The sequence below is a fragment of the Melanostigma gelatinosum genome (genome assembly GCF_949748355.1).
Source record: "Melanostigma gelatinosum genome assembly, chromosome: 4".
NCBI lineage: Eukaryota > Metazoa > Chordata > Actinopteri > Perciformes > Zoarcidae > Melanostigma > Melanostigma gelatinosum.
The window spans coordinates 5,655,100-5,670,513 of NC_136637.1; the positions used below are offsets into that span (position 1 = coordinate 5,655,100).

Genomic DNA, 15,414 nt, shown 5'->3' on the forward strand with positions numbered 1-15,414 from the left:
GGACAGTTTATCCTGAGGGTGGCATTAGAGATATGGTAAGAGAGGGGGGGGGGGGGGGTGAATAGAAATCTATAGGATTCATCCTCTCAGGAGCAGGAATAAGATATTCTCATGAGATGCATTGAACCGGTTCATTTTACTGAGTTGACAAAAGCAAACATACAACATATAAAAAAAATAAAACTTGTGTTCCTTCACATATGAAAACCAGAACCTTCTTCTCTGCTTCGTCTCTGTGCCTCCTCTACCTCCCTCCCTCCCTCCCGCCCCCCCTCATTAAAGCAGATTGTTGCTGTCGGAGGATTACAGTATAGACTCTGTGTATTCCTCTCAGTCGTCTTCCTCCGACTCCTCTGTTATTTGAGGATCCGTTTGAGGACCATGGGCCTGCTAGACATCCTCTCGTCCATCAAAGACCGAGCCGAGAAGTTCCTCAATGAGAAGAACGTGGTGACTGATTTTCTGGGGAAGTTGGAGGATAAAACGGGGATACAGAAGAAGATCATTGCAGTGGGTACGTGATGTCTGGTGGTCTGTTTTTGTTCACTCTGATCGGTCCATCATGAATACTTCACTGACGATTCTACTGTTCTGTTTATATTTAGTAAACAGCGTCTTATACCTTCCTGTTGCATGTTAGTGGATAACTGAAGAGGATTCAGGTAATCCTCCTGTGAACATGAGGCTAAAGTGAACAGCTGCTCTCTGTTAACGTGAACCTGTAAATGTTCAAGTTTTCTGGGTCAACATTTTTGCTCAATATTTTATACTAACGATGGACCAAATGACTGCATGTGATGTGCAAAGAGTTGTTTGTGATGATCTCCAACTCTACAGGTTTGTGGAGCTTTTCGGCCTCTTAGCTCCAATCATTTTGAATTTGCAGCGCATTTTTGGGGTCAAATGTGGGAGGAGTCACCCACATGGTATCCAGCCCAAGCCAAAGAAATACCAGTAGAATGGATGTCTATATCCAGTTTGGGCTGCCATTTGTAAATGCACATCTTTATTTACTTCTGTTTTTGGCACATCAGCTGATTTTGAAATGTTTTTTTTTAAAAGGTCTTTGTGTTTTGACAGAAACAGACACGGAAAATAATTTTTGGTAATTTCAACAGGAGATTCATGAGTATAAAACAAAATATAGATTTAAGCTTTTGATAATCAAAACATGAGGGAAAAACACTGCTGGAAGATAATGTGGCAGCATTCAGATTAAATAAACCATGATCACAGACCTGGTCCAAAATGTAGAAATAGTGATATTTTTAAGTATTTGCTCTTTTGTTTTGTTTCAGGTCTAGACTTAGTTAAAGTAGCTTCTTTAAATCAACTTTGTCTCATAAATATGATGTTGATTTACTATAAAACAATAAAAAACAACAACGAATGAGATTATATTCATGATTCATGCTATTCTAAATTATAATGTCAACATTTCTCCCCCGGACATCTTGCCCAGATAGCTTAATTGATTCAATCACTGTTTGTGACCCCTGTAAACGCTCAACTTTGGGGAATTCAAATCAACTCAAATCCAGAGAAGGTTTGAGATTTCTTTCATTCAAAGGTTCTATGTGTAACTTTTAACACATATTCATTTTTATTTTTATTGCAAATGCAATGTAATCCCAACAGAAGGTAAAGTAACTTAAAAAGTTTACACTTTCTCGGTTGCATATAAAATGTAAAGGACTTTTTTCTCTGAAAATCCAATGGATGTGGCATAATGCGAGTGCCTCTCTTCAGCTCCTCTGCAGTTTGTAACACTGGCTGACGTTTGCTTAGAAATGTCAATAATAACAAGGGTTGTCTGAATGTTACACAGAGAACCATTAAACATCAGAAGTTTGTTTCAGCATTAGCATCATGTTCAGATCATGTTAAAATATTCTCATGGTTAAAGAAGCGTGTTAATGACGCTGATGCGGTAATAAATGATTTCTCATTATTCAGAGCAGACGGAAGCTGGAGGGGAGGTGATGTTGCTGTATGTATAAAATCCAGTTTTTCTGTCTCCTTGTTACATGCTGTTTCTGTGCCAAATTCATTTGAGTTTATTGCTCTTGAAGTAGTTTTGATGTCTGATGATTATATTTTTGTAGTATTGTTCCTGTATATACAGGCCTCATTCAGCTACCACTAGCTCCATAAAGGATCTGGCTGACTTACGAGAAGTAATTGTCATGGGTGATTTTAACAGTGATTCATTTGTCACAGCTAATCCCTGAGCCTACAAGATCGAACCTAAAAAAACCCCCTCTGAACTCAACACTGATGGATTTAATCCAAGAGGAGTAATACATTTGTTTCTGCTGGTGTATCTAAAAAAGAACTCCTAACTGGGGACAGTTTGGTGCAGGAGGTTGTGGTGGCCCATTGTTGCTCTGTATCAAACTGTGCAGATATTATGAATAAAAAATATGGTAAGCAAACAATAAAAATGGAGCTCCTTTGTTGCGTGAAGTATTCAGCAGAGAACATTTACTGAGCGGGGAACAGCAGTCTATTCATACCACACTGATGCTCATACAGTGGATCAGTAACACACTGGCATGATGTCACTGTAGTGCCTGGTGCACAGTGTCCCCCACTCTCTCTGCGTCCTCCTGCAGTATCATTATAAGAGATTATCCACAGAGACAGAGAGCCGAGCAGACCGGCCTCCATGTGCGAACCGCCACATAAGCTGATCAGAGGTAGGACACTTGTCACACGACTTCCTGTCTGCTGCGCTCACTGAGACGGTCAGGTGGTATCTGAATATTTGCAGAGTTAGTGGGAGAATCCTTGTGGTATTTAAAAGTCGATCAGTCACTTCCTTTTTAAAGGAAACACTCGATGTCTGTTCGTTACTCTGTAGACCTCCCAGTTCAGATTCGTCAGGGAATTAAAGGAGCTTTTGAGAGGTAGCCAGGAAATGGGGGGAGAGAGGGGAGTCAGCCATTGGAAGTTGATAAAGGTCAATTAATTGGATGTAAATACAAATAAATATGGAATTAAGTGTATGTATACAGATATGTAGGGTAATGCATACGTGTGCACAAATGTATGTGTATATTCAATGTTTATATATTCATGTGTTGATATGTCTTTGTGTGTATTTGTATATATACGTATGTTAAAGCTAGAGTAGGGCATCTTGAGAAACAAGCAAGCGTTATTATAATAAATAATCCAACTGGAAAACCCAGCCGAGTGATGCCAACTCTTTTCCAATGAAAGTAGCTAGCAGCGCTAACTCAAACGTTGCTAAATGTAGCGAGTAAGTCGACAACACTGACCCGCTCCTTGTGTCTCCTGTGTTTCTCGTCCAGGTGCCATCTCACTGACCGGACTCTACCTGGTGTATGGATATGGTGCCGCCCTCCTCTGCAACCTGATTGGTTTTGCCTATCCAGCATATTATTCGTGAGTATTTTTTTTCTATTAAGTTACAGATCTGCTTGTTGTGTTTCCTTCACTCCCAGAGACATGAACCAATCCTGAAACTCTCCTCGTTTAATCTGAGACAGGAGGCTGAAAAACACTTTAACAGAGAAATCAATTACAAGTCCCAGAAAGCAGAGAAACATCCCATCAGAGAGCTGCAAACTCTGTTGGGGAAAATGCAGACTCGAGAATCAGTTCATGTTAATGAAATCATTGCGATTCGTGGATTCACTCACAAAGAGAATTAGTTTGGTTCAACTTTTGTGCATCCAATCACAAATGACTTGAATAAACCTCGACACTCTTGACCTTGCTGATCTTTAAACTTTCTCTTTTTTCGATTCAGAGCATTGACATGAAAGCAAGCGACTGGTTGCTGTGTAAAGATATAGTGGAGTAATCTCTACCTGAGAAGAGAATGAAGTCAGTTGGTACGTCACTGCTGATTTTACAACAAACAAAACCAGCTACAACTAACATGCAAATTCATTTCCTCGTGCCACTTTCTGGTCTGACTGTGCACTCATGTCCACTGCATGGGTCAGCTCAACCCGACTCTACTCGACCCACTTTTGGTACCAGGTGCTGTTTTCCACTGCAGATAGGACCTCCTCAACGACGTTCACCAGCATAGTGATGCCGCATTAAAGTGCCGTGAACTTCTCTTAACGTAGCACAACGCAACCCAACAGAGCAACTTCGGCGGTTGACCACGTCGTTGTTTTGCAGGCTGGGTCGAGGTTGTGAGGAGGAGGTGAATAAAGAGATGTGATCACCATTGATGGTAGCTTGGCTATTTAAAAATGGCGCGTCTGTGCAGGATGTTCCGTGTCGCGTAAGTGACTGTTCTCTCTGACCGATCAGTGGTTTGCAGTGTTTTAGAAGCTCACTGAACCTTGATCGAGGTGGTACCACAAAATCTCCCAGGTACCATCCACAATTTTTGCCAATGGAAAACCAAAAAAGGAAAGTTCCGAGAGATTCAAGTTGAGTCGCGCTCTACCATCCGGCGTAAAAGTGGAATTAGCGATTGAGCGTTTTTCAGAAAATCTATTTAAAAACAAAAAAAACTTGACCTGAAACTCGGTCTTGGACTGCACCACTGTAGACCTGATTAAAGACTTCTTTCTTTCCATGTTGGAATTTGATCTTACTTTCCGATCAAGACAATAGATGAGACAGATGCTCAAACACAGGACTTTTGTCCAGGAGACAAGTGTTTTTGTCCCGTGCGAAACTAAAAGTAAACGGTGACATTTTGTCATGTGAGTCGTTTCGTGAGTTGTTCGTGTTAGCGTCAAGTAACACACGTGAGTTGCTCGTCACTCGCCAGTCACGTGAGTGGTTAGTTTTTCAGTAGTAACGTGTGTCATTTGTAAGTCAAATTAACATCAATTATTATTTCTTACACTTAACAAAGTGGTTTTGTTGCCTGTACCGGATCCTTTCTATTCCCCTGATTAAAAGGAATCTAATACCTGTTTTAGACCTGTGGGCTTTTCCATTCTCCATTTATCTGAACAGCATGGAGCTCTTTGCTCATATTTGAATATTGATCAACATTTGATGTGTTTATCACTATTTCAATGTTATTTGCTACATGGCTATATGGAAATAAATTATGTTTTAAAGTAAAACAGTTAACATATAAACAGCAAACATGGAGTATAATTTCATAAATTGTATCCTAAATATTGCATTTCAGTGTATTTTTGATCAAATTTACAGTTACAGCTGTAATTGAGTTGGAGAAGACATTCAGTTGCATCATTATCTGTGGGATCTTGGTTAAATACATTTTAGATTTTTATACTAGGCGAGGATGAAACTCCTCCTTTATTGCATTTTCTCCAGAATGATATTATTTTAGTTTACTTACGATTTTTATTTGTTTTGTTTACTTATCAAAGGATATCGGATATAAGCTTTATAATTGAGGAGCTATTCCTGTTACTTTTTGGGTATGTTATTTTTCTGAAGGATAGGGCAAGCACATAAAGAGACATATGATAAGCTTATTTATTAAAATTGTTGCTGAATCTTCTTTTCTTATTCTTTCGACACCACAAATATTATGAAGACCCTTCAGATGTATCTTTTGACCCTTGAGAATGATCTTAATAGTTCTTCCACCCCTGTTTGTGGCGTTGAACTGGAAACCTTCACCAAAGCTCGACTGTATTAGTGCAATAGTTCTGAAGGCCTTTTTTAGAGATAAATGTATTTTTCAGCTCACGTGAAACATTCTGACAGGCTGTTTCCTATCGTATCTGCAGAATCAAAGCCATCGAAAGTACAAGCAAAGAAGACGACACAAAATGGCTGACGTACTGGGTGGTGTATGGTATCTTCAGCCTGGGCGAGTTCTTCTCCGATATTTTCCTCTCCTGGTTCCCTTTCTACTACGCTTTTAAGGTGGGAAAAAACTGAAGAACCCGTGATTATCGGCAAATTATTTCAACCGGTTTTCAAAATCAAAGATGATGTAGAAGTCTGGAACCAGGCTATGATTAATGGGGATCAAAGTGCACATGAAGAAGTATTTCTCGAGTAAACCAAGTCCTCTGTGGTTCCAGTGTCTCTTCTTGTTGTGGTGCATGGCTCCGATTTCGTGGAACGGCGCCCAGATGATCTACAACAGAGTGGTGCGGCCCATCTTCCTCCACCACGAGGCCGCGGTGGACAACTTGGTGAGCGACCTCAGCGGCAGGGCCATGACTGCTGCTGAGAACCTCACCAGGGAAGGTGCAGACCAGTACATTGTGGTTACACACCAGTATTAAGCAATTTAAAAGGTATCAGATTGAATGTTCCTTCTTTCCTTCTCTTCAGTCCTGTCCACGCTGATGAGGAATAAAGTTTTGGAGTCTCTGGGGCCGTCGGCCGCTCGGCTTGAAACCAAAAGTTTACCAGCTGCATCAACAGCTAATGTAGCTCCGTCAGAGTCGAGCGAAGAACAACCAGTACGTAAACCATAGCTGCTTCCCCCGCCTCCTGACAGTTAGTCCAGCTTAAAGGCCTCAGTATGCTTTCAAATGAACTGAACTTTAGACAGAGCCAGGCTTGCTGTTTCCCTTCTTTTTCAGCCTTTATGCTAAGCTAACCATGCCCTCTGACTCAGTACCACCAGCGTACCACTTCATCACTTTAACTATGACCTATGACATGTCAATCCCTCTGTCCTCATAGAGCATGTAGATACACAGCATGGTGCTGAGTTGAGGTTTGTTCTAAGCTAGCATTTCTGTGTTTAAAAAAACAACAGTTTGTTAAAGTCATTTTCATGTTGGTTTGGCCGAGATGTTGAATGTTTTTTACGTCGAACACACGATTCGCATCTCAAGAACTTCAAACCAGATTGTCATGAGATGTCTTGATCAAGTTCCTGATCCCCAGGGTGAACATGTAAGGACCTGGTGACCCAAAGCTAGCTCCCTTGCTAACTGTCAAATAATGGCCATAAGCTATAGATTGCAAACAGGCCAGGTGTTTTGTCCAACACTTTCATATTGTGGCTGTAGCTACATCTGGGGGACATTATAGCAGAACTTGACATTGTTAGTATAAATGCAGTTTTATTGGTTGTTGCAGTTTGAGTTCATAGTTAAATCTGTATATATCTTCAGTGTCCTGATGGAAGAAAATGCTGGATTTTACACAATATAAAATGAACTGTTTGTACAATGAGATTAGAGATGAGGACTAAACATGCTTAAACCAACTGTCCTGTTACTTGTTCCAGCCTTTCCTGGGTTAACCAGTATGGTAAGTCTACTGGTGTGCTGTTGGTGAATGTGGTGTGGTGGTTGATAGAGAATGAGCACCTCAGTAACCCTCATAGAGCATCAGTGCTGTGGTTGCTTTAAAGCTTTGCCTACGGTCGTTCTGATTTGACTGAAGCAGCAGACGGAGCAGACAGGATCCTCCTTGAAGACCTTCAAGGAGGTCTTCAAGGAGACCTGAATGAGCCTGAAGGCCTCTAACAACCCCCCCTGCTGCTCTTAAGTACACAAGCAGCATCAGCACTGAGAGACAGCAGCTGAGAGACTGACTGATATTTTTACAAATCTGCTTATTGGTTTATAAAATATCACAAAGATCAAAAGCAACTAAACGACCACTACCGACTCCAACATGGAGACGGACAAAAAACGTTTGAAAGATTGTAACCTAAAATAGAAACAAACCAACAAATGGCATTAGAGGTGATTTTCCTACTTTTTTAGCAATATGATTTTATAATTTTCTAAAATGTCTTTCATTTTATTCATCAAAAGAGGCTAAACATCAAATGGGAATCGTTTAATTGTAATATTATTGTGTAGTACTAAATGGACATACAGTTTTCACAGTGTTTAATATGAGAGTTACCAGGATCCTTTTAGATGCAATTTGTTATTATAATGCCAGTTTTTAATATCATGATTAGAATAATGAATCGATTATTTTAGGGATTCCAGTAATGAATTTGTTATCAGTAAATAGTGAATAGGTCATTGACGTATTCTCACCACGAAGAAACTGATTGTGTCTTGTAGTTTTGGGCATTTGATGAAAATAAGTTTGATGGCTGTTGTTAACAGAATATAAATGTCTCTAGTAGTAGCAGAAATGTTTTCTTTAATCTGAAGCTTTTAATTGTTGGTTGTGTGTCTGTTCTATGTCTGCACAGCAGGCTGAGCTCAGTGTAGACTGATGGTAAGTCATAGATGGAGACAAAAAAAAACACAACTGCTCATGCTTGTTTTTTCAAGATCGCATTAAAGAGACAGAAGAGAAATATTTGGCTGTAATTTGTTGTTTATAATTTGTGTGATTTGTGATCATAACATAACAAATGTGTGTTTTTCACAACACAATTTATCTTAAGATCACAGAATACAGTCTTTGGAATCATGGGGAAACAAGCTTGTAGAAAAACATTTTAGTATTAGTCTTACACTTAGTGTACTGTCATCTTGGACCTGATGGGGGTTCCAGGCATGGGCACGCCATCCTAAATAAAATGCCACTAGGTTTGAATGACACAGGTCTTTAATTTTCCAATCATTTCTAAAGGAGTTTCTTGAAAGAACTGCATAATTTGGTAATATGTCTAAGAAAAATCTGAAAAATTCCCAAATAAAACGGCACTAAATATGCATTGTATAAAACTCACTCTTCTGCATTTTCAGTTGACCTGCTTGGTTACACTGATAATTAATAGGAATGAATGCTTTGGAGGTGTATTCAGTAAACACAGTCTCCATTTCACTGATAATTAGTGTTTCTTCCAGGAGACTTCCCCGGAAATTATAAGAAATGTTATCAGGAAATGATTATGAAATCATGAACCCATAATGCAGTACCCTTTGTTTCTTTTACGTATTTCTGCAGCAGCTTTACTGTTCTTTTTCTTTCAGATAGCAGCAGAGGAAGAGGAGGACCCTCAGTGAAGAAGAGCAGCTGCATCCTCACAGATCCCACTGATAAATAATATCACATGTCAACGAGACTGATCAAATGTTATATTTATATACAAGTCTGTAACATCAAAAACTCAGACCGACTCTGCAAACAGACTGATTTTAAGAACGTAGTTTCTTATTGCTGTTTTCATTTTATTTATTTGTATTTATTGATGAATAATGCAAAGCACCTGAAACTGGCTCATAACTCTCGAACTCACGAGCTCACATTCAGCAGGCTGCAGATTCTCTACCAGGTGGAGCTGTGAGAGCAGTTCTTCACCTGCCAACCTGCAATACCTAAAGTAACAGCAGTTTAGACCTGCAGGTGTGGACACATCAACAGTGCAAAGATTTTAACAACTGCAGACGGTAGTGGTTCAGCTTACTTTTTTTTGTCCTTTGTTTTTTATTTGTGTGTTTTTTTAGGTTTTATATTTAACACCATTTGAAACTGTAGTTTCCTTTTGTGGAAAGATGGTGCATTTCAACATGTGAAGGAACTGCAGCTCTGCAATCGGACATTTTCCTCTAGGCCTGTCTTCGGGCACTTTGCATCAGTAACACTGTGTGTCCTTATATAGTTTTCAACAGTGTTTCTATTTTTTGTTTTGTTTATACACATAAAAGTGATTCTGACCGTGATATGAAAATGACGTTATGATAAGAAATAAACAATGCTAGTCAGCATAAAGCCAAATGTTTGCCCTCTCTTTCGCATGAAATACTGCAAAGCAAGACATCTTAGACACAGTGGTTCTTTGACCTAAATACTTACTGTTACAAATTAGCAGGAAAAAGTACATCTGAGGCTGCTGGGAATGCCTTTAGGTTTGCTGGCATTCAGTATATACCATACTGTTATTTATAGCCTACTGCTAACAGCAAAGTTGTCAAGGATTTTGTTGATACTTCGTAGTGTCATAACAGCCTCTTAAGGCTGTGAGAATGGATTTGAAGTAATTTCTGTTCAGTTTGATTCATGGCCGTAAAAACGAAGTCATTTATAGATGATATATTTTCAAATGCATGCCGTATATGTGACTTATACGTTCTGGATACTAGTGAAACACATCAAATACTTATAGTATAGTAAATTATCAGAAATAGCTTTTGACCAAACACGAATCCACCATCTTATGACGTGTTGTTAGGGCGCGGCCTATGTAGGCACTGTCAACGTAATGACGTCCCAGGTAGCACGTTGACGTGCAGTCCCTTGTGCAGTACGTTCGTCCAGCAGACTTGCATGGAACGTGTCCTCAAAACATTTTTTGCACTTTCAGCAGCGTTTACCGATTAACCGTCTTTTAGTCCGGTGTAAGTTGCCGGGACAGTCTAGATACGTGCTGGGACTCGCCCGCTGTCTTTCAGTAGAACGACTAAACACCGGTAAGCACCGACAATCTGTTAACGTTATCCTTCAGGCTTCTTCAAACAAAATGCTTATGGAAATTAAACTCGAACTGCTTAGTGACACACATAATACTTTATTGTATGTTATCCGAACATGTCTCGTGAATCTTACGGTCCTTTAGCACAACTCGAACATTATAACATTTCACTGGTCTGCAATTAATTGGCTACGATACGCACAGATCCATTTAGCGTTAGCTAAGCTAACGTTAGCATCCTTGTCCTCGGCGTGTTGACGTCAGGGTAACTAAAGCACGAACGTTAAACCACAGTTTTAAATGTTGACCTTTATTGAAGGGTGATTCGTGTTGTTCTGAATTGAATAGTAACACGAAGTTGTACTTTAATCCACTCTCTACGAAACGTAACTTTGTATGTAACGCGACACCGACACACAATTTAATCTTATTGAATACATGTGGGGGACGCTTACATCTTCAGGTCTGTGGGCTGAATTAGTAATGAACCGCGGATAGCCTAACATTACATGGTACATTTTCTGCATCTGTCTTTTGTCAATAAAAAGTATTGACCCAAACAGAAGGTCGAGCAGGATGGATACTGTTTCTAAAAACAAGAAGAGGGTGGTTCTGCCCAGTCGTCCCAACCCCCCTACTGTGGACCAAATCCTGGAGGACATCGACAGAGCCGCTCCCAACGACCCGGTCTTCAGCATCCTGGAGAAGACTGGACAATGTGAGTCCACTCAGTCCTCCAGAGTCGGACAACACTTCTTATAGTCTATGGACAACGCTCCTGTCAGGCACAATGAGTGTGATTTAACATTATCTGAAAAAACAATGTATGGACTGGACCCTTTCAGTCACCACTTATGAACCCCTGATAGTGTGTTGCAGTGTCTATATCGTCAGAGATGCTGCTCTCTGCCTGCATTTTCTCTCATCTTTTTACTTTGCTGTGTATGGGGCGTTTCTCTCCCACTTGCTCTGCGTCTGCCTTCAGGGTGCATCCCAAGGGGTTTTTATTGTTTCCCGATGTTGTGCTTCCCCGCTCCTCCGGCTTGCCTGAATGCAGGCTCCATCCAATTCAACCGCTATAATCCTGACATGTTTTCAAGTGCAAACAGCTGCAGGCATCAAATTATGTCCACAACAACATTCTCTTTAATTCAGCACTAACTAACTTTATTTCATGTTGTCATATAGATGGGGTTGTTTGTGTGTATATAATATGTTACTGTATGGTACTTTCAGTACAAACATTTGTAGTGCTTCACACAGCAACATATCTAAAGTATATATTAGATATAGCCTATGTGTGCTTTAAATACAAAATGTACGTCACCCGATCGTTCTTGTTGCATTATGCCATGTTGTGAATTGAATTAATAGTAAATATAAAACCTGTCATGAATGTTGTTATGCTCATCTGACTGAGGTCATAAAACACAGCACTATAACTAATCAAATGAAAAGCTGATCAGCTGTGCCGTACCTAATATTTAATTGACGGTGCTTTAAAATGATGGTCCGAGGAGAGGATGTCTCATTTGTTAAATACCTGTTTCCTTGACTCCTCTCTCCTCTAGTCTCTTCCTTGCCTCCTCTTCATAATTTCCCGTGTTCCAGCTAGACTGGCGATCTCTAAAATCGCTGGCTGGTTTTGTTGAACCAGGGAGAAGGGGGCCACCTTTGAATGCTGTTTACAAACCACAACAGTCAAATCCTACTCATTCTGCCTTTAACTACAGGAGAACCAGTCAGTAGACAACGGGAGAGCCAGGTCGGATCAGTGTACACGTGGAGAACAGTTCTCCTGTTGCTCACTCTCCGGTTCTCCTGTAGTTTACAAAATGTTCTTTTTCAGTCTACTGACTGGTTCTCCCATTCCCTCATCAGATTCGCACCGGCCCTCAGACAGCGATGTGGACTTGCGGTTCCAGCAGTGTCAACAGTACCTGGAACTGAATGAGCGGCTGCAGGAGTCGCGAGGTCGACTGTTGCGACAGAGGGAGGAGCTGCGAGTGGCAGGCGAGCAGCTGCAAAGTGACATGGCAGAGGTCAAAGGTCAAACACTCTGACTCTACCTTCTGTTGGAGACTTCCCTCTTCTCCCGGGACTTTGTGATTGACCTGATGTCCAAAGTGCCCTTGAGCCAGACACTGGCGGGGCCTCAGGAGCCTCGGTGTCGGCGGCTCCTGACCTCACACCTGAAATATGTATTTTTGTGTGTGAGGGTTGCTGCTGATGTTACCGGCGTGAAATGGTTTTGCATTAGCGGTAACTTGCATACAGCTGAAAGTACACCGTACAATAAGGCTGATATCTTTATCATTATCAATTGATGAAGCAATTTACTCCAATTAATCATTTGATATACAACATATCGTCATAAATGAGAAATTAGCAGAGTGTGAAGCGATGTTACATTTGCATATTTTTCCTGGACACTACTCTGTAAAAACATTTGTTTTGAAGTGAAGGAAAGCAAACTAATTCTTATGTTTAAGAATCAAAGGATGTGATAATTGTCAATCGTCAAAATTGTCGTGTGATGGATTTATCAGTCATTTCAGCGTCTTTGTAAAGTGTTGAGATGTGTTCAGGCTGAACGTGAAGTCAATATTCGTCACGATTTATTCCCTGAATGTTCAGTTTGTGTTAATTCGCCTTTCTCTTGGTTTCCCTTCTTATTTCGGTTAGTTCCTGAACTTGAAGTCTGAAAAATCCCAATCTCTTATTGTCCACCTGATAGCACGTTGATATATTTTTCCTGTGAGAGTATTCAAGATTATGCTGTTATTGGAAATTCAACACAATTAAATTATTGTGAATGTTTTTTAGTTTTTTTTTTATTGCAATCACTATCGTCCCATCCCTACATGTGGCATTGCATATTTAATTGGAGGATAAAGCTTCACCTCTTTTCTGGTGGCAATATGAATATTGAAACAGGTTTTGCTTTCAGTAATGAATACTGATGTTCGTACGAGATATTAAAAGATTTCTTCCGATGTTCTTTCAACACACATGATGGAGGACAAAATCCATAGTCCTTGTTTTGTTCAAAAGTTATTTGAAGCTAACATGAGGCTTCCTCAGCCTGAAATGATCAAATGTAGATAACCTATCCTTTAAAACAAATACCTCATAATGGACAAAGATATTTTGTTCAATTATTTAGAAAAACTACCAGTTATAACAGTAAAGCTTGGTTTTTAAATGGATTAACAAGAACATCCAGTATTAACAACCAGCACACCATTTCATTGGGGAAGCACCGAGTCGTCTGCTTTAAGCGATGCATCGCCAGTCAATATCAAGTTTTTTAGTCTTTACTAACCTCCTAAAACTGGCTTCATGTTCAGTCTGAACACCTGTGTATTAACAAGGCGTTGGTGTATGTGTCACAACAGAAACCAAATAAAAAGCGGTGTGTATGACGTCATGCTTTGTCTCATCTCTCCTGTAGTGTTTAACAGCTTCTCACCTGCATGAAGGAAAGTCATCACAGCGGTTTACTGAAACACATCACTGTTTTTATTGGATGAAAACATTTATATGACACACTTCTGTTGCATTGCCTATTTCACATGGCACCAGAACTCCTCTGTGGCCTTGTTCATGCATTACAGGCTGGGACCTCGCCCCCTTTATGATCAGGTGACACAAGACATCACCTTGATGACTCGTGTCCATAACACTAAAGGCTCCAGAGTCTCCTGATAATTCATCTAATTTCCAGCTTGGATGACATTCAGTCTTTCTGAATTCATTTGGACGTAAACTTGTCTAAATCCTCATCTCCAGCCAGACATGAACAAGGCCGCCGACGGTAATGACGGATAAAGTTCAGTGCTCTCTGTTGGCTTTTAAACATGGAGACAAACTTCCCGTCCGTCTTATTCACACAATTTTCATCCTTTCATCCTGATTTTCATTTTAGGGTCTGCTGAAGTGATTCTCCACCCGAAACCTGTCTTTATTAGTATCAAACCGGGAAAGTTTACAAATCAAAGATTTTGAATTTGTGAAATTATGTTCAGAAGTCATTTTAAACCCTGTGGTTTTATATTACCGTTTGTAAACTAGTAGTGAACAGAACAGAAGAATGAATCTATTTCCGTTCACCCGTCGTCTGGTTGAACAAAAGCAGTCTCCTTTCAGTCTATTCCTCTCATAGAAACAATCATTTGATTATACGATATGGAAAGAGCCAGATAGTCATCTGAAGTCACGGCAGTTCCGTAATTCACAGCAATGTTACGTAATTCTTCATACATATGCAGAAACTATCGTGACTCAATACAGCTAATGTAATAAGCTACCATCTACGTGAGTTTTTGACAGATAGCAATCTTTGTGCACGCGCAGTAATAACATTTCCACAAAACATTTTACGAATTGAATGAATTTGATATATTTCTCAACCTTTTTGTTTAGCTACAAACAAGGCCGAGCATGTCGAAAATAAATCGTGCAAAAGTGATGGCCCAAATTGATTTTCAAACTAGAATTTCAATGCAGAGTTTTTACAAAGGGTGACATACAAATTATTACAGATAAAAAACAAAGATTTCTGAACATCATTTATCAAGCTCAAAACCGTATTCCAACCCACATACATCGAGTGAGGGTTTGATACTGACAAGATACAGTTGATTTCGTTGGAGTAGCACTCGTCTTAAAATCACCAGTGGGGGTTGAAAGGTTTGCATTTAAAATGGACTTGGGCTTTAATTATACTCAAAACATGCTTTGAAAATACAGTAGGATGGTAAATATAAACCATGTTATGAATAAAGAGCCCCTTCGTGTAGATGAATGTTCGTTCTGTACAGCACTCTGCTGTCTTCACTCTCCCAGCACACAGAGGAGTGATGGTACAACTACAGAGAATATTCATCGACTTTATACTTGACTTCTTCTCAACCTATTACTATTTTTACAGCAACACAGTTAAGCAGATATTAACACGTTGACACTTCTGTAAGGACACAAGTCCATCGACTCGAAGCCCAACCATCACTGAATCATATCGTTTTGTTTCTTGACAGGAAATACTCAACAGCAAACAGTGCCTGAATCTAGTAGCAAACAAATATGTCATCACATTAGATGAACAGAGGTATGTAGTCCCTTTGTTCATCTACACTGAC

General features: G+C 39.9%; 2 protein-coding genes across 4 annotated transcripts; both read left to right on the forward strand.

Moving 5' to 3' along the window:
* Positions 1-381: 381 nt before the first annotated feature.
* Positions 382-8,922, forward strand: reep6 (receptor accessory protein 6; the record flags this gene model as incomplete). The annotated part of the gene is made up of 6 exons (XM_079266719.1): positions 382-514; positions 3,318-3,411; positions 5,709-5,847; positions 6,009-6,177; positions 6,265-6,395; positions 8,835-8,922. The coding sequence occupies 6 exons, from the start codon at positions 382-384 to the stop codon at positions 8,865-8,867; spliced, it is 699 nt and encodes a 232-aa protein (XP_079122845.1). The 3' UTR covers positions 8,868-8,922.
* Positions 8,923-10,111: 1,189 nt separating this feature from the next.
* Positions 10,112-13,698, forward strand: cUnh19orf25 (chromosome Un C19orf25 homolog). 3 transcript variants are annotated; one of them, XM_079266973.1, is made up of 3 exons: positions 10,112-10,271; positions 10,822-10,991; positions 12,155-13,698. In XM_079266973.1, the coding sequence occupies exons 2-3, from the start codon at positions 10,850-10,852 to the stop codon at positions 12,334-12,336; spliced, it is 324 nt and encodes a 107-aa protein (XP_079123099.1). In that variant the 5' UTR covers positions 10,112-10,271; positions 10,822-10,849; the 3' UTR covers positions 12,337-13,698. The 3 variants fall into 3 exon arrangements, with proteins under 3 accessions (XP_079123099.1, XP_079123097.1, XP_079123098.1); XM_079266971.1 differs by having other exon boundaries at positions 10,837-10,991; XM_079266972.1 differs by having other exon boundaries at positions 10,840-10,991.
* Positions 13,699-15,414: the final 1,716 nt, after the last annotated feature.